Raw genomic sequence first — 25,108 nt, forward strand, 5'->3', positions numbered from 1 at the left:
TGAATAAACATTCTCATTGATTTTAGATGGTTTACTGGTATAAAAGTTGATTCTACATGTGCATTGTATTGGAATAATGGGTTGCTGAGGTCCTAGGCATTGTGGTGGTTCCATTTTGAGGTACTTTGCTGCAGTAATGTTTTGGTGGTTGGGAAACTGGCCTTAAAACTCAAAGAGTGAAACCTGTTCGTGCACTAGGTCTAAGTGGAGGTAAAGATTGTGTGGTAAACATATGAGTGTCGTAGATGACTTAATGACTTTAAACACAATAAATAGATACATCTAACAAATAAACCTTCATCGGATGTACAACAGAGCATGCATCACTGTGCTCTTGTGTTGGAATGATTAGAATGTTGAGCCACAGTTTTACTATGAACTCTTTGGCAGCTAAACTTCCTCAGTTTTGTTTAGACAAAGAATACGCAGAAAGACATTTTTAAAGTTTGTTTTCATGTCTTTTTGAATCAGAGTAGAAGAGCATGGTTAGGCTTGCATTCATTGAAGATTGGTCAATGTTTTTGTTGGTTGTCATGTGTCTTCTTAAAGATCTTGTTTCAACCCCAAGACAACAATGTGAAAATATTTGTCAAAGTCCCCAGTTTCTGTGCACTGTTTTGGATCAAGCTGTATTTTTCTCTCCTTCCTCTCACTTTTGTTGACTTCCTTCCATGTCCTGTTTTCTGCTCAGAACTCAATATTCCCCTGTGTTTGGGGGATCGATGTTCTTTCTGAAGAGCAATTTCACAGCCAGAGATGAGAGAGTTTACTCTGCTGGGTCCACTATAAACTCCCCCACAGTCATATACTGTCTAGAATATTATTAATCTAAATAATAATAATAAGAATAATAATAATTCTGTGTGTGTGTGTTTGTGCGTGTGTGTGTGTGTGTGTGTGTGTGTGTGTGTGTGTTTGTGCGTGTGTGGGTGTGTGCGTGTGTGTGTGTGTGTGTGTGTGTGTGTGTGCAGAAAATGAGTATTCTATGGTTTCTTTGGCCCTTCTCCTGCATTGACAGATCCGAACGATGAAATTGTGTGCATTATATTCCTGAACCTATAGTGCTGTAATGTGTGGGCTAAATTCTACATTGACTTTTTTCAGCTGTGATTAAAATGGACTGGTGTGTGTGCCTGTGTGTAGGTGCATATAAGTACATGTTTGCACATTTTGCACACCATGCATATTTTCCATATATTTAAAAATGCTTTACATTTGCTTTCAGAGGATTGATATTATGCATATGTACAGTATTTTCTCTACATTTTGTCTTATGTAACTATATGGAAAGATTATAGGAACTGTGATATATATATATATATATATATATAAACATTTTTTATATCTAGTCCCCCCTTCTCATGTGTGTAAATATTGAGTAAAGAGCCAAATCAAGAAAAAATAACATCTTTGTCCCAAGCATTATGGAGCTCTCTGTAGGGTTTAAGTGATTCAGACAATTCATTCTCATTTATAATACCTCCCTTCAGAGCGAAGAAATTGCCAAAGCCTCTTATAGTAACTCTCACTCTAGAAGTAAGCCATTGATACTATCTGTTTCATTGTCACTGTTTCTTGCGATGTTGTGGGTCTTTAATTGTTGCTTTGTATTTTTATCCCAATGTTTTTATCGCTATGGCAAACACATTGAGATCACTGGAATATATAGGCATTACTTTGGCCACTCACAATATTCCATACATATATGTGTATGCAACAAAATATATGGATTTCTGTTTTATTGCTTTTTTTGGGGGGGGGGGGGGGTACTGGGATGCTGCTTTTGGTTTCTACTTTGCAAAAGTTTCGCACAGCACACATCGTAGCAGATTAACAACTTGCTTCATAAACAGCAGCCTCTTCTCGGTGACTTGTTCACAGGAGTGAAGGCACATTCAGACATTTGGCATAAAAAGAGTACAGACAGGCAAGAAATTATATGCATATTAAGTGTTGTAGTGTCAGAGAGGATCGGATTCACATTGGCCATGTCCTAGCTGATAACCAATCTTTAAAATATGGTGTTATCAGAAGCCAATCCATGGATCCATGGGCATCACAAATATTTTTATCAGAATGCTTTGGAAAAAAAAGAGAAGATGAACACTGTGCAATATTATAGCATAGCATCCTGCCAAAGTCAATGACAAGCATGTTTTCTTTGGAATATATTTCTGAAGGACCACAAACTTCAGCATTTGACATAGTTATTAACAAAGTGTTATCAGCAAACCTTACCTGTCTTCTTAACAGTATTATGTTCTTCAAGATATTCCATAATAACATATTGCTGTTGAAAATGTGGTGAATGAAACTCAGACTAAAATATGTCCTGTCAAGGAACTCTGATCTCTCCTGCTGTTACCTGCTGGTTACCTGCCTGCAGTGAGTCTTGAGTGTTGGGATTAATGTGAATTTATTTTTGTTTCTCTGTTTCCTCTCCCTGTCCTTCCTCCTCCTCCAATCTGTCTCTCCGAATCCCTGCTGTTTCCTGTTGCCTCTCTGGTCCAGTGGCTGCTCCTCTGTCTCCAAACTTCTGCTCTGGTTCTGCAACACCAGGCCTGTTCCTGTTTAGGAAGCCTGCAAGTGAGTCTGTTCCTTGCCCCTTCCCTCCTCTTCTGTTCTCCCTGTTCTCCTCTAACATGATCAGAGTGCAAATGGTCCTTATCATTGCAGCTATTACGTGGAGGCATGCAACGTGATGTATGGCATGTTGTTTTTATCACTTGTCTCCAGCGCTCCATGTGAGCTTTGCATGATTTAATGGCAGGGGGTCTATGACTCACCGCTCGGTATATGTGTACCATCATCGAGGTCAACCTTAAAGATCGCTCGCTGCAGTTCTTCGGGTTTCGTTCCTTGCGTGGGTGTGTGCTTGCGCATGATTGTTTGACTTTGTGTTCGCTGAACTGCACTTTTCTTGCGCAGGGTCAAAGAATCCGCCAAAGGATTTGAAATAGCTTATGACCTGTCAGCTGCTTATTATCTTCAAAGATATCTGCGTTCTCCTTCGTCGCTGGGTTGTTATCCATTACATCCCCTGGAATTGCCTTTTGAGAAACTAAATAAGCTTGTAAGCCTTTGTGCTGAACTCTTAATGAAACATCACACGTTCTGGATCTTTATCTTCTCCAGTTGGATCTATTTATTATTTATTTACTGAGTGTCAGGCAGGGCTGCACATCATTGTCCTTGAAATTTGAGGCTCAAGGTAACTCCCCGGTGTAAAGATGTGCACGACAGGATAATGTCATAATAAAATGGTTCATGCCTGTTTAGAATGAATAGATCACCCCTCCCCCCCTTCAACTAATTATTAGTCTCAATCTGTTTTCAATCATTTCCCTTGATTAACAATATGATTAATTCACAAAATGCCATCAGATATAGCCAGTTATCCTGAATTAGGCTATTTGGTGAATAATACACTCATTTTTTAATTTGCATCACAAAATTGTGCATATTTAATAAACACTATTTAAAATTGTGGATACATGTACTCTTAGTTCTCTACACCCACACTCGGAGTATTCATGACAAAGATCTGCAAGTTGCAGATTTTGTCATTTTAATTATCTTAAATCGCAGGTTTTTCTGCCTTTTCTGAAGGTTTGCTGAAAGCAAACACGATAGTGAACAGAGTGAGTATCTTTTACCGTTACGTGTATTTTGTGATTTTCCTAAATTTTATGAATCATTTAATATCCCTAGCATGATGTGAAGAAAGCTGTGTGTTTATCCATCAGTGGATTGCTCAAATCATTGGCGCACTTGTCAATCAATGAAAATGAATGAGAACAGGCTGAGACCAGTGAGTAAGAAGGGAAGGGTTTCTGCCCCTTCTATTTTCAGCTCGGCAACCTTCGCTGTCAGGAAGTAAGCTCATTAGCGAATCCTGCTAGTGTAGTGCATGCTGGGAGCAAATACCTGCAGACACTGCAGCCCGTAGGACCGGGATTTGAGTAGTGCTGATATTTCTCTGAAGTGGGCCAAAGTAAATAGAGCTAACATTGAAACAGCCTCTTTATTCGCACTGTGTAGCCTCGGAAAAATAATGATTAAGCCAACATAAATAGGCTTACACAACTGAAGTGAAGTCAGATTTACACCTGTAAATACTGTTTGAGAATATTATGACAAGAATGACAAATACCTCTCAGCAGGCGAAAATAACAGGTCCCTTGGATCCTGAACTGCAGCCTGAGTTTATGGAGAAATATTTACCTTCCAGCAAGTTATTTATGTATTTATTTTTGACAAATTAAATGATAAAAAATGTATCATTAAATTTCCAATTACAGCTGTCGTATTTTAAAGACTGTTTTCCAACAGGTAATATACAGTAACTTTGAGTGTTCATACAAGTACAGTCCAAGTTGCATACAAATATCAGTGTTGGAATCCAATATTTCATCATCGAACGAAAATGATAATATTCACGCATTATTGCATAGTTCTGACACTTTCATATTTATTTTAATTAAGTGTGCGCTGCCAGTGAGCTTTCTTCGGTTAAGACTGGGGGCGATCAGCTGCTTTGTTTCTTATGTCTTTCGGTGACATAGATATAGTCGAGCACAGAGTAGTGGAAGCAATCTGGCCCGCCGGCGCCATTGCGTTCTCACGGCACGGCAGACGAAAGTGAGGAAGAGGAGCCACAAAGGAAGGGTCGGATACCAGTTCAGCGCCGAGTTCATCAGATGTTAGAACGGCGGGTGATTTCAGACGCCCTCGGGAAGCCGTCTGTGTTCGGCGTCGCGCGGCGATGCTGCTTCACCGGCCGCGTGCCGCGGCCTCAGCGCTAAGCGGCGCTGCGATCGTAGCGGCGATTAAAATCAAAACAGAAAAAGGAGTTACAGCCCTAACGCACGAACCCGGCAGTGTGAGGAATATTCCGCAACGGCACAACGGCTCGAATTCCTGAAGCTCACCTTCACCTCGTAAACGTGGGGCTGTAATATTTTTTTTTTTTTTTCCCCTCTCTCAGTGCTCCAATGAGCTCTGAGAGATAAACACGCCAGCCCAACTCTTGAGTGTGCATGTTTCTAACAAATACAGATGTGCTTCCTGGAAACTTTGCTGCCGCAGCATGGATTCTCCTCCTGTAGACAGATGGGTGTGTGGGAGGACATTTGGCGAAAGGTGAAAGGAGTTTAAGAGATGGCATGTCTGGCTTTTAAGTAAATGCGTATTTAAATACAATCTGCCTACTATGATTGGTGGACGGCCTGGTTCTGCCTGCTTCTGCTGTCCATGCACATTGCAGTTCAAAAAATGGTAATTTAGCCCTTGATGTTCTCATATTGCTCCTTATGCAGCTGGCAGGCAGAGAAAAATATTAGTCTGTTTTGTGTGAAATGTATACCAGAAAAAAAATGAATCCATCAAGGTGACGATTGATTTAATTATTAATTTTTGACAAAGAAAAATATTTCAGGCCACATTCTTGCAGCATAAACCAGGTCTCTCATATTTGAAATCTCAAAGACGGGTCCTTTTATTTGAGATGGATGTTTTAACTTGGTCATCTTTTAAATGGTTTCATAGCTCATCAATACATCCAATCTGAGTACCTCTGTACTTTTTGATGCTTTACTGAATCAAATTGCTTTATTAAATGGAATCTATTTTCACCTCAAGAATTCAAAAACTTCCATCATGACAACGGAAGTTGCTAGAAATTTGTGTTGGTTCTTATCCTCCTGAAACATGACAGAAGAAATAAGCTAATGTATTTTTTTTTGATGTGTCAAAAACAAACCGGACCATGCATACACATAATATTTGATAGTTGACTTGTTCATAGGAATCTATGACATTTTTTCCAGTTTCAGTAGGGTTATTTCTATATAATACACATGAAAGGCCTTGTAACCGTGGAATTGCTGCAAGCTGAGTAAGATTAGTAGAGGCAAGGCTAGAGTGGTAGATTATAAACAATTATCAGTGATTTCTTTAATATGTAGGTTATATATGAACATATTTGACAGCAGCTGTTATATAGCTGGGAAGATCATGGGCTAATAAACCTAGACATAATCACCAGTAAATTAAATTTTTGTGACTGCTGCATTTCCAGGCAGAAATCACTGTTTTTGATGCTGTAAGACCTAGGAGCAGACTACCAGCTCCAGTAAAATTCCCAGATCAGCATGAAGCAAGCAGTGGGAAAGAAATAATCTTATTTTAGGCAGTTACCATGGGAACCACTCAAGACCAGGTAATTGGCATCTAATTGGCTTTGTAATTGTTTGTTTTCTTAGGTCAGCTCATTTCATTAAGAAAGGGAGAATCAATGGCACAAACAACTTAAAATTGAGGACCCCCCATTCAAAACTAGTAAAGTGTTTTTTGCTTACTTTTGTGTCCCCAAGATACTTCTAATTTGCAGCACTTTGTTCTTGGACTTTAAGCTATTCACAGCCTTAAATTAAGTGGTCTTCCAAAGGCAACTTATTTCTTTGCAAATTGCTTTTCTTTCTGTGGAAAGTTCAAATGTGTTGCATCCCCAAAAGGAGCAGTTATTGTATTTACGTTGGGATTTAGGCAAGAGCTATGGACTGCGACTTGGTGTACTTTTACCAATAACAGCACAAAGTCTAAAACACAGTGCCCAAGAATTCCGGTCAAGCTGGGCCGGCACATATTAAAGTCCTTTGATGGTGATTGTTTGGTTTCTAGCGTCTGTGTATTTTCCTGTGCGGTTGGTTGTTGCTCGTCCACCAGACTGTCAGCAGAGCCTTTGAGACGCACGACCAGGATCATGCTGTGGTGCAGATTGCAGCGCCATTTCCAGAGCTATAAGCATAATGGTTGTCATAGCTCTTTGAATGGTACTGCCATATGTACTGGAATACCTACTCCACGCTCTGACTCCAAGATGCCTTTAACTTTGATGATAGGGGATCTATATACACCCACCAGGACTTTTGCTTGATGTAAGCGGGTTACTTGTTGTTTTGAAGAAAACGCTGTGTGCACCCTTCTGCCGTGGATGGAGAATGCGACCCCTAAGGCGGTGTCACATCTGAGCGGCAACATCTGAGGGCCAACAAGTCGACCATGAGGCCGTCCGCCCACTGCTCCTCTCTGCTTGAGACTATGAGCATTAACAACAAACGCGACGCAAGGGAGGGTGTGAATCAATAATGGGAATGAGAGCCTCGCTCAAAACAGCTCCTGTACAGGGAAGGATACTGTTGTTCTCTAGTCTCACTGAACTCTGTGTAATTCATGCACTCCACACTGGATTCTCAAACTACTGAGGTCTGCAAAATATTGTGCTGAAATCTGATGAGCCAATAAAATCAGTTTTACCATTTACATTTACCAAGAAGGACACCTGCATATTTTCTTTTTATCAGGTTGTAAAGTAAGGAGCAGAAAAGCAAGGCTATTATTAGAAAAAGTGCTTATGCAAGAATATTTATTGCACAAGAGAAGTAAAGGAGATATACTGTTGCTGATTGTAGTCACCAAGTGCCTGTTACAACAGTTTGTAATTTGAAGTATTGATTTTGAAGCTGTTCGGAGACAGTGAGTCTGCTGCATGGTAGAAAGCTGGAATGGGGGAAATGACTAAGGCATAGCCGTTGGGCCCGTTTTTCAGTAAACCCATAGCAATGAGTGGATCATGTTGTGAAATTCTCACTATCCTATAATGTCCTGAAAGGACAGGCAACTGTGGAAGATGTGGCATACTCAGCCTCCTCTATTGTCAGTAACTGTGATAAGGTGAGAAGAAGGTTGTCTTCTTTATTGCTTTGGCACATTTCATTAGTGACTTCCATTATATTTACTGTTTTCTAGTTATTATGTTCTGACAGACAGTATTTCCCCTACCATAGGACCAGAATTTCACAGGTATCGTCCTGAAAAATACAATTCAACTTTAGGAGTTAGGTCAAACATAAGGTGCCATCTAAGCATTTTGAGCCATTCATTCTACAACTTCTTTCTTACATGTTAAGACTTTATGTTACAAGAAAGAAAAAAATCTCTTTCTAATCTCACTTGCTTTCCCTGTTTTTGAACCTCTCATATTGCCATCTCAGGGTTTTTCCTGGCTCAAAATAGGGCATAGGTGGTGACTTTTATGTGACAGCGACTGTGATTGGAAATCATGTCTATAGTGGATTCGTGAGTCGGCCCTCTCTCTTTACTGTCTCATTCTTTAAGGCAATTAGGCAGATTCTACTGGAGTTAATTTAGCATGTCTAAGGTTGCATGTTAACTTGAAACCAGTCAAACCTAAAACATTTAGAAATGAAGTATTCACTACCAAAATGTACCAATAAATGCACAGATAATTTCTAATGTTTTTTAAGGTTTTTCTTTGTGCACAATGTTTCTTATTGGTGACTTGGGTGACATGAAAAAAACAATAAGGTGGCTTGCTTAAGATATTTCGATGTAGGAAAAACTCTGCACCTGTCAAAACCTAAAAAAAGCCTTTTCACTCATCCTACTAAAATGTCAGATATTAATGTTTCTGCTTTGAGACCAGGTTTAATAGACAGGCTTGGTTACTAAATAAGGGAATATGATCAATTTTATCAGATGCTCTATCTCACGGTGGACTGAGATTTATGGTCAAATCAGTATGACTGAAGACTGGCATATCAAAAACAGCCTCATTCTATACCCTGTTCAATCTAACTCTGAAGAGGAGGGGAACGCCAATATCGGTAGATAAGGAAATGGATTGGCCAGATGCTTCAAATAGAGAATAATTCAGTCAGAAGAGTCAGGCAGTCAGGCTTTTGAAGGCCAGAGATAATGGAACTCATAGGGATGTTGAAGCTAAATTGACATACCCGATACACACCTGAGACACACCTGAAACACAGTTGTGAAAGTGGCCAGAAGTTGTCTGTGGAAATTATTTGTTGCTACCCTGAATAGCAGATGTGTAATGGGATTGGCAAATGAGTTAATGCGATACTGTTGATTCAATATTATTAAACAAATTATTTAATCAATTCTCTTAGTTAAAGCATTCAGTAGCTCTGTCAAAGCAGGACTACCGTGGATTTTTCATCCCTTTGCATTTTACATGCACTGTTATTTATTTATTAAATAATGGTTTTTGAACAAGGGTAAAACTATGGGTTTTTCAAGCCTGCAATCTATTCTCGTAATAAACTACTTTAAATGCTGGGACTTTATGTGCCAGGATTTATTTGAAGTCATAGTTAAGGGCTTGTTTCAAGGTGCTTAGAAACATGAATATTGAGATATTCAAATATTTCTCATGTAGAGACATTTAGTAGTTAGGAATTTGGGATATGTGACTGGCCAAATTAGAATATGTAAAATATCTGCCAGGGATGAGCATTATGTGTAACACTTCTTGTTTGAGCCAGGGAGAGACCTATGGATGGTGTAGTGGCAGCTTTGTGTAATGTGTGATAAACACAACCCATTCCCATTAACATGGCCACCCTGAAGAAAACACAAACACTGTCATTGCAAAATCTGGACCAAGTCACACCAAGGAATTTTGCCAGTTGCACATGCAGTCCTCTCCAAAAGGAAGTAAAATCTAGCTTTAGTCTTTTCCAAGATGTGGTACACGTTTGATTAACTACAAACATATGATTCAGGCCTATTGGATTTATTCTGACAGTACATCACATAAAAAGAAGTGTTATCCTTCTTTCAAATGGATTGTGTGATCCTCAGAGCCATATTTTTTTCTGGTTAAATGAAAAAAATGGATACTAAAAGGCATAGCTTGAGGTTGTAGTGGATAAACTCATATATGCTGTAAGTTTTTTTGTTATATTTTCAGATAAAGGTCTTTCGAATATCTCAGTCACCTAAATTTGAATTTGATTTGGTTAATATAAATTTATAGTACATTAAGCTAAAACTATAGAACAAAATGTATTCTGATGTAATCTTTTTTTTCCTTTATCAAATTAGCTGTTCTGTCATCATCAAAGCCAGTTCTGTGTATGCTTAAATGCCGACATGGAATGTACTTTTTGAATGGTTACTTTAATACAGAGCTAAATATTTTATAAATGCTCAGTCACTAGTGACTCCTGGCAGCACAGACCATGTAAATGCTAGCTGCCTATTTTTAATCTGTCACGCACGGGGCTTGAAAATAAGAATATCAGCAAGGGATGCTTGTACCCACAGAAGGCTTCATTATTTATCTGGCAACAATCTACAGTACCCATAATCCTGCATTCATTAGTTTCCATTAGAGTCCCCTGGCCTCCTCAGCAACGGTTCAGCCTGCTTATAAATGCTAAATAAGACAGTAATAACTGTCTTATGAATCATTATCAAATACATCATTGATGTTTAGTCCTAGATAAATAAATGCAAGAGATACATTTCCATATTGAAAAAAAAAATGTATAGTGTTAAAATATGCACCTCTGAGATCTACATATAACATAGTAACAGTAAATATTTCTATGGATCACTCTTAGCCTATCAACCCTGGCTTCCACCTTATTTACAGATTTTAAGATTTTTCAGATTTTCTAATCTTTCAAAAATGTTTTCTGAGACTTACTTTGTTTACATGAAGGGAACAACATCAGGAAATGTGCCTTATCTCCACCAAAATCATCAGGCCCCTGTCATCCACCCATAGAGTGCCTTCTCTGGTGACCTTCACTAGTGGAGGCTGCAGTCCTGAGTTTGCATCCAGGGACTTTACTGAACATTGCAGTACCGCTCCTTTCCCAAAGTCTACTTTTTATTCCAGTAGAAAAAACACAATTATTTGGGGAATGCACCTGTCACTCTTTCATTCCCCTCCACAGAAATTAATTACAACTCTGGAATAGTTGAAATCAGCTCCTGTACAACTACTGCACGTTGTTCCCCTCTGAGGACATGGACACCCACAGCTACCTGCCATTTCGTGCCCTGCCAGAGCTATGATTGTACGGGGGCTGCTCCCGGGATTTGCCCATACACTGGGACCCTTGCTGGGAGATCAATCAGACAGCTTTGCTTGTTCCCTCTACTCTCGGAGCCAACCCCGTGCAGTGCTTTGCGGAGGCTTCTATTTAGACACACTCCGCTGGGCTGGACTTGGCTCAGCTGGCCAAGCTACCGTCTGAGGTTAACACTGTGCCAGATCAAGCTTCCAAATGTCTGCTTTATGCTATTAAAATGCACCACCTCAGTTGCTTTGGATTTTGATGACCACCAGGTGTTTTCTCCCAGGCTTTGCTGGAGGCCTGACATGGTGACACCTGCTAGAACACTGCAAGGCTGGTGGGTGGGGCGGGAGAGTCCAGGCTGGTATGAACCTGCTGGCCGTGTTTGCCTGGCGATGGGGTGTTTCTGAGTTGAAACCACAGGTTTCAGTGCAGTAATTATGTCTGTCAGTTTCAGAATGCAAAGGAACACAAACTCTTTGTGAATTCTGAAATAAAGGCACTGTGTTTATTGCACATGTTAATTTTGGGAATAAAGAATGTGATGTCGGAGCAAAATCCCCCCATGTATTACACTGGCTTAAGTAGTCTGATACGGGATAATTTGGTACCGTTATGCTTGAATAGTATAAAGGTCTTATATTTGAAGGGTTGAGATATCAGGGAATTTGTTAACACTGACAGGTATTCAATTAAAAATTCAAATTCAATTCAAATAATTTTTTTTCCATTACTTCACTTGTGAAATAGTGTTGGTGCATAGCAAGACAGACACAAACACAAACACAAACAATAAAAAACATACAGTGCAGCTGGACCTCATTCGACTAGCCATTACAGTTCCAAATATTCTCATAACTATAAGAGGGGGAATAACGGAAGGATGGGGGATTAAGGGAGAGGCGGTTTTTGTCAAAACTAAATCATTCTTTTGCTGCTGCGGTTGCCTGTCACACTATAGTGCCACGTGTACAGAACCAGCTGTGTGTTTTCTCTGGGTGCACAGTGCATGGAAATCAATTGTCCAGCCTTCAGCGACTCATGAAATATGTGGAAACATGCTACAGTCATTATAGCGCCAAACAACCAGACTTTGTATGAACACATTTGATTGTAGTGTGTATGTATATTTTCACAGAACGTATCTGACATATTGATATGAACATGACAATTCCTATGATCAAATATTTTCACATTTTTGTTGTCGTAGGAAAGCAACATTAAGGGCATTTGGAATTTTGGCTGAAGTGATATCGCGCAGTGCATACATGTTATTATAAAAGGAGTTCTTGTCAATTATGTAGTTCGCCACAATATTTTGGAAATTATTTTTTTAATGGTAGTCACTGAGTTGATTTATAGTATGCTTGTGTATCTCAGTCTCATGATAATGTATACCAAATTTGATGCCAATGTAATACATGACAAACAAGCCTATGGAAATAAACTGTTTTGCATATAAAACAAAATGGCGGTAAATCAAGATAGATAGATAGGTAGATGGCGGTAAATCGAGTTGTAGATCTGGAATACCCAAAATTTTTGTATGAAAGTTATGGACCGAAATGTTGATATATGCATTAGAGCACCACCATCTGGTCAGTATATGTGCAATACCATTCCTGAGTAGTGGGGTGCCATAGCAGCCCACCTGCCTTATTAGCTTACTCTTGGACTTACAGGTTCTGAGCTACAGATCAGAGAAAAAGAAAGTGCTTATCCTGAGCAAATGTATTTATTCAAGATCATACAACAAAGAACCTCCCAATATCAATGATAAATTCATGCTGGAATATATAATACCCTGCAACCTGCATTTTAGTAGCCTAACATCTCTTCAACCTGCATTTTTCTGGCTGTAAAGTAGTGAAGTTTTCAACATAATTAGCACCATCAAGGACACAAGCAAGGCTGTGCAAGTCCTGCTGGGCTATAATGAGATGTTCTTACATGGTGGCAGTGTGAATAGGGTCTGTAATGAACTCAAATAAGCTTGCTTCAAAGGAATCAAAAGGACTTACAGCACTACAACTACACCGATCAGCCACAACATTAAAACCATCTGCCTAATATTGTGTAGGTCCCCCTCGTGCCGCCAAAACAGCTCTGACCCGTCGAGAGTTTTTAAAATCATGTGGAAATAATTCACCCTCTAACAATAGCGTAGCTTTTTATAGCCCTGTAGCAACTAATAATGTAATAAACTACCAATAGTGTAATAACTCCCAATAATGTAATCCATTTCTAATGTTTTATCTAATAAAAACCAGTAAACATAAGTAGCAGTAGTAGTAGTGTACTTTATTGATGCCTGGGGGGGAATTTGCACTGTTGCAACATCAAAGACAACAAAGTAACACAATCAGATACAAATTTACAGTCGATACAAAATATTAGATACAAATATACAGTAGATACAAATATATACAGAAATCCAAATATACCAGAGGACACCTTCAGAGGTAGAGTCCATGCCTCGACGGGTCAGAGCTGTTTTGGCGGCACGAGGGGGACCTATACAATATTAGGTAGATGGTTTTAATGTTGTGGCTGATCGGTGTATATTCTGTGTATATATTCAGATGGGTGACAAATTAGAGGAAAAACCTTAATAAATGAAATTGAAAATTAAACATTATTTGGTCATTTGTTGCGCACAGTGAAACATCCATTTGAATGCATTTATCGATCCAATGATAGATGCATTTATTAAACAAATCACAGTGCAAAATGAATACTTGAATTACTTGAACCTGGAATACATATCCCCTTTCAGTTGACAGCTCATCCCCTGCTTCCCCAGTTCTAAATACAGATAATTTTGTAGGTTGAACAGATAGTGTTGTCTTTGCAACAGTACATCTGTGTTGCGTTTTGTTTAAAAGAAGAAATGGCTCTGTTCAATCTTCAGTTTTTTTAGTTTATTTGGTGGTGCGTTCCTCACGCTCATTTGTGTAGATATAAAATGTGCAACGCAGCCCCTGAGCCAAGTTAACACTAACATGAGGAGAGGCTTTATGTGTGGATTTGGCAAGCAACCCACAGGCACCAGCGGGGTTGCTACTGGAGAGGCTCGGATCCTGGCCAACTGAACTGTCCCTGACCCTCCTATTATGTCCCGTGGTGCTACTGGCCTCTGTCGACACTGGCACACAGGATTCGATCTGTCGCTGTGGGGGTCCATCCACACACTAGGACAGTGCTTTAACAGGATGAGCCTCCCAGCAGCCCAAAAACCAATCATTATAACCGCCTGCCCCTAGCAGGACTCATAATGTTAGTGCCTTCTCTGGCAGACCATCCCCTCAGGGTGATGACACCATTCAGTAGTGCATGAAAAATAGTTCTAAATTTGGCACCCTGCATGACTACTCAAAGGGTATGGACCGGAAGTAACATGATCGACATCAGAGAGAGGGACACAGTTTTTTTTCTGGTCTCTGGGTCTATGAGCTCGTGTTTATCTGGATAGAAGAGTCTATCAATGATTCTGTCTCCCGCCCCTGCAAAATCAGCTTGAAATTGCAGATGCTATCTCTGATTTCACTCTGCCAACTAATCCAAAATAGCTCAGAGGAGGATTGTCTGTTTTGTGAGTACGGGCTGTTCCCTAGAGAAGCATATGGTGTGACTTCACTTCCTTTTAGATCAATCAGGTCACTGTTTAATCAGTTCAATAGTGTGATTTTTTTAAATGTGCATTATTATGGGCCAATTTAGTTATGTATAATAACCTTGCTTAATGATTCTTGTCTGTTTTGTCCTGTCTCAATGTTTTATCATTTTTACTGTCAATGTATAAGAATGCCCTCAGGACATGAGATATTTGTAGCAGAAATAACCAAATCCACTAATTATAAGGGTTGTCCACATACTTTTGGAAATTTAGTGTAATCTATGAATAGGAGAAAATGCTGTAGCTGATGTAAATAAAAATAATGCTATTACAAAATAACAAATAATTAAAGAATATCTTTCTTTTTAATAGAATATTCATTTTCTATTATTCAATCCTCCTAGGCAGTTGACTGGGAAGTTTAGAATGTTAAGCAACTGAAGCTAATCTTCTAACAAGAAACAATATTGATCTACTGCAATATAGATTCCATTTGTTAAAGTCTCATTTTATGGCTCTCAGTTTTGTAGCCAGAGTTTACTTTGTGTGGCATCTGGAAATTTCCTTGCGTCAAATTCACCACTGGTAAAAAAAATTCTCCAGTTCTAAATGTGTTCTGCTACTGTGAGACTGCGAGAGTTCATGTGCATGTGTGTTGGGGTGTAATTTCCATCAGTTGCCTAGCTACATTTACAGCATTGGACAGAGGGGCTGTTCTCTAAAAGACTACATATGGATTACCAGTGAACGTCTAATTGCAGCTTATATCCTGTTTACATTTCAAGGAATCAGGCGGAAGCCCCAGGGAATCTGATTTTCTGGGCATACTGAGCGTGCTCCAGCTCAGAAGCCCTCATAATACTGATTCATTAGTGCCTGGTGTGTCCAACAGAAGGTTTTCCCTGGGTTTCACTCTCTCATTCTCTATTTTAAGCACCGCGGTTCTCAGCGGTGGAGCTGGGTTGCGCTCAGCGAGAGGCACTCGCACTTAATGGCGCGTGACTCCATTCTGCCGTCGACAGCTGTGGTCACAGTTGAGCAGTTTTTGTGCAACAGCTTAGGAGGGGGGTCACTCGTAATGAATCATTACCACTAAAGAGACGAGATGTGAAGAACAGTCATCACTCAGTTGGAGTTTAGCATCTCCGATGGTTTCACCCATAGCATCATTACGCATTTGTGAAAGCTGGCAGCCTTTACATTTTTACTCTTGGGAAGGAGAATTTTTTTCCCCCTTTGTGAAGATGCCAGTGAAAGATGTGCTCACGAAGGAGCATCAAGGAGAGCAGTTTTTAAAGCACGTCAGCCACAGCTGTCACAGCTTTTACGTGTCAAATAAAATCAGCTTATCACGTTGAAGGACCATTAGGGAACTCCTAAGTATTTGTGGACAAATGATCCATGAAATGCTTTTGAATTGTTTTTTGATTGAGCATTTAGCGAGTTAGCATGGTCTTCAGGGACAGAAGGCAGAGAAACTGACTGACAGTCGTATGTGTGGAAGCAGGTTTTGAGAAGCAAGAAAAAAATAATTAAAAAGTAATGATAGTGACTAACTTCCTGTTAACCATTGTTCTGTAAAATGTGCATGCCACTAATATGTGAAATGAATTTTGTGAACTTTTCTTGCTTCTTCTTTATCCCTGTTCCATAGGTTAAGCAAATAAGTATGTTTCTCTAGCATGTACATGTAGATCTGTGGTACCTGTGCAGCAAATGCTATAAAGAGATTCTAAACATGTCAAGATCTGTAGTCATGCACTTCCTATATCAAATTTTTATCTCAGGTGAGGGCTAGGAATGAGAACTCAGATTGATTGAACTATTGCACTCTTTTACCACTAGATATAATCTCAGCTGCCTCTCCCATGACCTAACCACATAGTGCTTTGTGCTGGGGATCATGTTGCAACCAAAGACCCCAGGTTATAGCTGCTGAAGTGCTTTTTAGAGGTTTTAATATCTGTTTAAACTTCCTTGCTTGATATTTTGAAAGGCCACTACCTATCTGAACACATACCCAGGTGGGATAAAAGGCATAAATAAAAGGCTATTGTGGGACAGGGCCCTTTATACTGTAGCTTTTTGAGAGCGCTATCCAAAATCTTGTTTTGGGCTTCATTCCCTACCTCAAGCAATCCTGAATATGCACAAAATCTACATTAAAAAATGGAATATGCATATAAGTGAGACCATATGCTACATTTTACACATTAAAAAACACATTTTAATGCCAGGAATATTGTTAGGAAAATAAAGAAGTGTACATACAATTATAAATAATAAAGACATACATTGTCTTCCAGTGACTTTCAATGAATGCATAAAACATAAGAACACTTTACATAGAGATGCTACTGTATTTTCCTGTGAAATAACAAGGTACCGACTATTCTTTAAAAATTCTTCCATTCTACTTGATGTCACTGCATTAAAATAAGTCAATACCAATATATGTATACTGCTATTTAAAATAATATAGATTAGAAGAGAGGTCACATAAATCTAATACACAGATGTGTTCAGATCAGACTTGCACCCGTGTAGTCCACGTACAGCAAGAAACAACCTGGATGTGCGGCTCAAGACAGGGAAGCACGGAGTCGTTCTGGAGCCCAGGTCTGTGCGTCTCTCTGTGGCACAGATGACCCGCTCTGAATCTCTGTACATCATGGCCGGTTACGCTCCTGAAATGAACGATTGGGGGGGGGGGGGGGGGGGGGTTAATGAGGTTAAGGCACAGTGAACGGGCAGCTTCGTCACAACCGAGTGGAAGCGAAAACAAACGGTCCAGATCTCTCTCCCTTCTGGCGGTGACAGCTGACGTGCCAGGCCAATCCCAGGGGATTCCAGGGTCCGAGTGTGGACGTGGTGCATTTATATGGATAGGGGGGAGGCGTTTTCCCTATGGGATGGTCCAGGGTGTCTATTCGGTCTCCAGAACACTCCTAATTGTCTGGAGGTGCAACTGCCTTTACTCACCCTGGAACTGTCTGTCCTGCATGCAGCGAAAGTTGTGCCTTTCTGATGGTGCTGCCTTAGGGCATAGGTACATTCAGCGTGTGTTTTGCCCTGAAGCAATAGTGCTGTGTGATATGTCCGGCCGAACATGACCAGGAGGCATTTGCATATCTTGAGAATCATTACTTGTGCATCCGCACAGCATTAAACTGTGGCAAAAATATTAGGGGAAAGCCGTACTATAGTACACAAGTTTTGCGGGTCCTTATTGTCTGTGCCCTTGTCTCACACCCACACGTTCGTTGTACACTTGAGCCATGCCGTCCAGGCGAAGGCGACATCTTTAGCAAAAGCAGCTGCAATGTGGCAACAATCTGGGGCTCCGCTTCAATGACATCTTGCAGCATATTTCCTTTAGAAGTCTTTCAAGAATGTAAAAAACTTTTTCTTTTTTTTTCCCAGGGATAAATTTCAAGCCCAATTTCCAGACAGGAATTGCTGTGGCTTTGCTTGTTTATGTAAACAGCTTTTAATGGTTTTAGTGCATGGCTGTTCCTGCTTGCTACTACCGTGGACACATGGAACATGCCAGTCTGAACGCAGAGCTTTACACTTCATTTGATGCAGACAGATTATGAAAGGAGTTTGTTTGAATTACTGACATCCTAATAGCTTCAAAGGCCGCCTTCTTATATGTAACCGTATTTTGTTATTAACATTATGTTTTCATGTTGCCTTCATTAATTATAATGCTCATTGTCAGGATTCGCCTCTGAAAAGCCATTTCTGAATGTTGCTTAATTGCAAACACAAACGTAATATAAACAAACCATGCATGTAAATGCCGTACACCTGCGTCTCCAGATTTTTTGATATCAAGGTTGAATGCAGAAATTTTGCATATGACCACTGGCTGTCAAGTGGCAAAAACTGTCCCAGCTTATGATACTTTTTTATAACTTATTTTAGAGAAAAGAATGCCTCAAATAATGATCTAATGAGGAATTTATAGAGAGTTTATAAGAGATTTTGTGTGTGGCATAGTGTGTTTTTTTGTTTTTTTTCAGGCGGTTCTCTCAGTCTCTTAATGGCCTCCACATTCTACATCCCTCCAGGCCATGGGTAGGGATGTGTTTACTCTTTGTTAAAAAACACAATGAAGTCTGCATTTGGCATTATCACAGTCGTTGCTGAGCCAAAATGTACAGACCATTCTCGAAAAATAGTTCCATTGTAAAAGGCACTGGACCGAACAAGCATGAATTATACCAAAGCTCACAGGAACCAATTTCTTTACAAACCCTTTGTGTCATAATTCTTACTTTCTGTTAGCCAATTTCAATTTTAACAGTTTCCTCAGTTAAAGTACATACATGTACTTAGCAGTACCTCTTAAAATAGCTTTAATCTAGGACTTTCCAAATCCTGGGAATAACATCCAAAAATGTCCTCATTATCAAACCTCTAATACGTGTATAGCTGGTTAGGCTTACTGGTGGGTATCACAGTAAGTGACATGGCATGAATAGAAGTTCATTAATGCAAATTCCATATCCATAATCTTCAAAGGAGAACCTGCTTTTATACTAACTTGCTATTGATTATTTGAACTGCTTTTCTTTTATTTACCTGGTAGGTCTTCATTTTGTAACAAATTAATAAAAATTAAATATAGTGTTTTTATAGCTCTGTTTTTGTATTGCATAGGCTGCAAAATCTACTTGGAAACTTAACATGCATTCGTAGTTTGCTCTTGAAGATGAAAGGGTACAGATGAGTTCCAGGTATTAAACTGATAATTTAAGGAATTAAGTCAAAGGTTCACTCAATAATGGAAGTAATTTGAATTTTAAAGGTGAGCACAGAAATCATTTTTACTTCTAATTTCTGTTGTTTCGAATTATTTTCAAATAAGCCTTCATTAAGACTCACAAACTAGCATTTATCATATTTCTGATTTCCTATTCTGAGGTTTGTTGCAATGTCAGTCCCAAATTCTGTTGTATGGTCTATAGACAAAATGATGCAGACCCTTTTTTCATTTCTTAGAAAGAAGACAATACGTATGATACATCTGGCTCCTAAACGCTTTGAAGTGAGAAGACAACATGCAATAAAAGTGTTAAAAATGGATTTGGATGGTTTTTCACTCAAGCCTCCTCATGATGATCCATACTGCAGCGAGATGCTTGGCTTCTCTCCATAATATTACAGAAGAACAGATGTTTAGTGAGGAAAAACAGATCTCGCAAACTGATATTTTTTAAGGATATAGCCTGATTTTGTTTCAGGGTGCAGGGAGGAGGAAAATAATGGCAACATTGCTGTCTCTTCTCTCACTCGTATCACAGCGTGAACATACCTCTGTAATGCAATACCGATAAGCATAGTCTGGGCTCTGTGGACTGTGGCGCAAACCTTGAAATATGACGGCAGGCTATCGATATCGTATTTCTCTTTGCTGTGGCCACAGCCCTTGAAACATTTCTGCTCCCAGAATAAATAAGCCAAAAACAATGGCTTCCTGGAATCAAGCTACCCATCAACTGTGCCAAGCCAAACTATTTGTAAGCCAGCAACATGGTTCTATGTGTTTACCAGGCTCAGTGCTGGCAAAAGTGTGTTTCCTCATTCATAGCTTTTCATATGGGACTAAGTTACTAAAACTGGTAACGGTAAGGAAAATACCAATAATCCTGACGGTTCTAACTTGCAATGCATTTTGTAACACCACTTAAAGTTGCCAGTCCCAAATCATATTTTTGTTATGTTGTGTTTCACAGTATGTTGATTGCTTTTTAGGAATGGAGACTGATTTTTTTTTTAGAAAACTCAGATACTGTAAAATAAAATTTACATTTGAATTGAACATTTCATAAACTGGTTTGAATTGTCTGTGATACCTGACCTAGGGAAAGTCAGAGTAAGATTCTGAGCTGTGCTTAAATACCTCATTAAATCTGTGCTAGTTGTTCAATTCTTACACATTTGTTCACGGCTTCAGTGTAATATCTCAAGTATAAGTCTTACCTTGATGTCCTCGTGGAATAAGCCTTCTATGACACCAAAGAAGGCGTCATCTCTCTCAGCGCTCTCTGGGGTGCATTCGCGGGGGACTAAAAGTGATTCTGAAACATGCTCTCCTGTTATTCCAGGTACTCAGTCCTGCACAATGGAAATCACCTTGAACAGGAGAAGCTGTCCCTGCAGAACGACACAGAATCCCAGGAGTCGTGCTTCTGATGGCAGCAGAGACAATTCCATGCTGAAGCGGGACAGACCTGGGCCAAGGCCACCATGCTGGAAAGTACCATTCCATTCTGATAGCCCCTGTGTGACTGAAGGATGGAGAATTCCAGAACCTCTTTGTGTCTGGCCCTTGGTCACAAGGTTAGAACTGTACAGACTTGCAATTCAAAGGAACATTACTTTGCCAAAGGTATTTAATACAGTGATATGTTTTTTTGAGATCAGCAAAATAACATATTTCAGGCAGTGGCGTGATTTTATTTTGATCAAAAAAAGGAAGTAAAGGAGAGAACAGACAGAAACTCTGGAAATCTATTCAGACCCTTTTTCCTGGATAATGGAAAACATTTACTGAGGCCTAGTTAGTTGGGAGTTTCTGTCATGCACTATTTCATCAAAATTACACTAAATTAAAATGAACAAGCCCCTATGAACAAAGGTGATACCGTGCCACAGTGACAAAGGGTAGAGGTCACAACATTGACATTCAATTTTGTGTGGTACTCAAATGCTCCCTCTTCTTCCCTCTCCCTCTTCTTTATAATTTATTTTCCTACTGAAACAATGGCAATGCAGTCCTACTTTTTTACTTTCACTTTGCAATGTCTTAAATTTTGGAAAATTGCTGAATTTGGGTAACTTATTTGTAAAGGAACAAATATGCCCATTTCATAAGAAATGTTTACCAGATATCTGTGAAGAAGTACTATTTTATATAATAGCATAATTTCCTTATTGCCAGGAAATTGTATCACAATGAGCATTGCACCAGAAACGCCACCAGGTTACTATGAAAACGCAGTGCTTGTCAAATATGTCTGACATTGTAAAGACATTCTTTCTTCCATTTGTTCTGTTTTTGGACAGGTTTCTTGCCAATTCCTTTATGATTATATGTTGTTGTTGTTGTTGTTGTTGTTGTTATTTTCAGTTAAATTTAACTTTTTGTACAGGATGTTTAACATGTTTTTACACTAAATTGTATTTTACACTTGGCCACAGAGCTTATGATCATGGTTGTGGCTGGCACCTGGGCAGCTCTGGCTGTGTTCTCTGGTGTGCCACACCTTGTGCAATGTTCTAAACTAAAAACTGCCCTCCTGCCTGTCTGTTTTACTCGCAAGTGCCTAACATGACCAATGCCCCTGAAAAACCTCTCCTCAACTTTCAATATCCACTGACTCTATCCCTCCATTCGAGAGCCGTCACTTATCACACTATGCTTCTCACCCATTAATGATTCTCTTTCTCTTTCACGTCTCACCACATTCCTCCTTTCTCATTATCCAGTCATCCTTACTGTACTCTACATTTCTTTTTTTTCTTCTCCGCTCCACTCTCACCATCCTTCTCAATGTCCTGCACCCAGTGTGGTGTGTGAGATTCTTGAATTTGGAGATAAAATACAGAAACAGTTTATTTGGAAGTATATTTAATATATTTATTCTAGCCCAAGTTTACAACTTCATGCTCCAATGAATGCCTTTTCTTATTTAACAATAACAGACAGGGAAACGTCACAGGTGGTTGTCGAGAAAATATGACACTGCCTGTTGGATTTCATGATAATTAGGCCCAAAAAATGTCTGATGAATTGAGCCCGCTCAAAAGATGTTCTGGGGATTGTGAAGTGATCCAGTCACCCACATCGAAGCTGTCCTTGGACACTGCATGACATTTTACAAGATGACATTGAGTGTCTCGCCCACAGGGAAAGGCTGCTCTTTTCTTCATAGGTTTCAAGATGTCAGGACCACTATTTTTGGATATATATTGCAACAGGAACACAGAACTCCCCTGTATGATTCAGACAGATTAAACCAAACATTTGCATTTGCTTGAACACTAAAAAGCATCTATCAAGCGGTCAGTGTATAATGTCTTGGTACATTCTCGGTACAGTATATTTCATTGGCTCTTGGAAATCCTGGAGCAATTAAGTTTCTATGTTTATTCATAAGAAGCAGAAAAGTCATCCTCTCCAGATGGCATTTCATATCCTTGAGAAAATGTGCAGCTCAGTATGAAATGGAAGCATGCAGTTATTATACAAATTGCTCACAATATTGCTCTGCTCCCTCAACACCAGTTAATTCTGTCCTTTCCATGAAGAACTTGAGGGAGTTTAGCACAGCGTTGCACTGAGCATGAGTCTTTGTCCTCCTAATTTAACATGAACCCTTTGGCCCCATCATGCTCTGTTGACAACCACGTATGCACTTTCTTTTCCTTTGAAGCATTTGATTTCTGGAGCATTTTGTCTATGCACAATTCTTTTTTTTTCTGCTCTGCTTGGTATAAAAGTCTAATGTCCATTTTCAGTCAGCAACATTTGTATATTTATGTCAGCAATTTGTATACTGAATAGCAATGGCGGATAATCATTGTTTCACAGCTTTGTGTTGCTAACTTGCCATAGCATGACACTAAAGGAATGGCATGAGTTAGAATGTAACCTTGACCTATAAGGCGATGTGCTGTGGTAACAAAAAAAAAAGGCCAAAGCACCTCAGATCAACTCCCAGACTCCTACACCGTCATATCACAGTCCAGAAGGCAGCAGTGCTATGAGAATGCTGTCCTAAATTCAAGTGACATCATTAAAATCAGTTTGTTTGAATAGTTATCCCTTTTGGGTTTTGGTGCATGTTTTCATCTCCTGTGTGCATAAGGTACTATTGCTGTACTTTTTTTGCAGCCATTGTCAATATTTCCTGAGACCAAATGTTCAATGAGAGTTTTACAGAAGCATTGTATGCTTCTGCTAAATGGTTAATCTCTGAAAATAAAAACATGTAACATGCCACATGATACAGTCTTATGAAGCCTTCATAATGCCTTTATAAATGCTAAGTAAATGGGGACTGCTAGGTTGCTCATTTAGTTTAGGCACCGCTCTGAGGTGCATTAAGGAGGCAAACAGTCTCTGTTCAAATCCGGACTGTGCCAGTGCCAATTGTGGCCTGTCGCTCCATAGGGTAACGTGCAATTTTCAATTGCCTCGTTCCCGATATGAGAGGATTCAGTCATTTAGAGGTCTGTGTTCATCTTCCTCTGACTCCACTCTATGCAACCTTAGCTGTAGTCTGTGGTGTAAAAAGAAGCAGCTGGTGACTCTGTGACTTTCGGAAGAGAACCGTTCATGTCTACCCTCTCCCCAATTGGCAGTTTGCACATGAACATGGCTACAGTTGCAGACAAATTGGCCATTCCAAACTAGGGCAATTGGATATGCTCAGTCCCACTTATTTATTTTTTTAATTAAAATATTAAAAAGTAAATTTTAAGTAAAGATCATAATATTAGTCAGAATTCCAACATAAATTGTGAAACAATACATTATACGTTTATGGGTCATAAACTGGTTAAAACATTTGTGATCTAAGAGGATTATACTTATTAAGGTTTATGAATGCTGCATAAGAGCCACTTTTGTTGTAGTATTATTAAGCACATTGACAAGTGATGGTACTTTTTGAGAGAAACTGATTTTAATGATAAATTCCATTTTCCACTTCAGTTTATAATGTTCCCTTGGGAACAGTCAAATATACCTCATTTAAATGTTCTTGTTTTTTTACTCAGATGGTTAGAGTATATTCAAATGTTTGTATTTTTAGAAGTAAGGAGAGAGATCGGGTGCAACCAGATTGCAAGCATTGAATTAAATCTTTGCTTTGTTACTTTGTTTTATGGTGATAGCCAGGGATTTTAAAGTAAAAAAATGAAGGATGACAAATACAGTGTCAACAAATATTGTACGTTTTTCCTTGAATGAATTTAAAAGTTATTACCCTCCTTTTCTTTTTTGTCTGGTCCTCCTCCTTTTACTCTTTTAGTATTATTATTGAACATCTGGAAAGAAGTATACATATATTTAGAGCCTTGTATTAATATTAATCTTGAACATGAGTATGTGTAAATTCCCCTTTATCAGCCTCTTTTAACAGTAGAAAGACCGTCAGACTCATCCAGCATAACAGCATTGATTTCAGCCGCCACGGCAACCTAATTTCATAAAGATTTGGAAATATCATGTTGCAAAACTATTTTCTTAAAATAAAGGACACAACAATATCTATTTCAACATTTTTATTTCTAATTTATATCAGTTTTGTTATATAGGTATGTGATCACAGTCAATCAGATATTCCTATGCATTTTTCTGTTCTTCTATTTAATTATGGTTTCCGATTCAACCAGGTGTTGTAATGGACCCACATCTTTGCACATTTCGCCACCTATGAATATGGGCAATAAGCTGGAATGAAAACCTATATTGTAAGAACATACCCCATGTTATTTCTAAAATGTTGTGATTAGGTTTGTTCCACATGAAAATTTGAGCTAGTGTGATATTGCAACCACTTCA

General features: G+C 39.1%; 1 protein-coding gene across 2 annotated transcripts in view; it reads left to right on the top strand.

Moving 5' to 3' along the window:
- The window catches only part of htr4 (5-hydroxytryptamine receptor 4), a 99,231-nt gene extending 74,692 nt beyond the window's left edge, over window positions 1-24,539 (top strand). Inside the window, exons 7-8 of one of the 2 annotated variants that reach the window (XM_035407861.1) lie at window positions 2,512-2,586; window positions 20,643-24,539. In XM_035407861.1, coding sequence (XP_035263752.1) covers window positions 2,512-2,575 — 64 coding nt within the window. In that variant the 3' untranslated portion in view covers window positions 2,576-2,586; window positions 20,643-24,539. The remainder of the gene's footprint in view (window positions 1-2,511; window positions 2,587-20,642) is intronic. The other variant, XM_035407860.1, reaches the window with a different exon arrangement.
- The last annotated feature ends 569 nt before the right edge of the window (window positions 24,540-25,108 follow it).

Source organism: Anguilla anguilla, chromosome 3 (genome assembly GCF_013347855.1).
Source record: "Anguilla anguilla isolate fAngAng1 chromosome 3, fAngAng1.pri, whole genome shotgun sequence".
Lineage (NCBI taxonomy): Eukaryota > Metazoa > Chordata > Actinopteri > Anguilliformes > Anguillidae > Anguilla > Anguilla anguilla.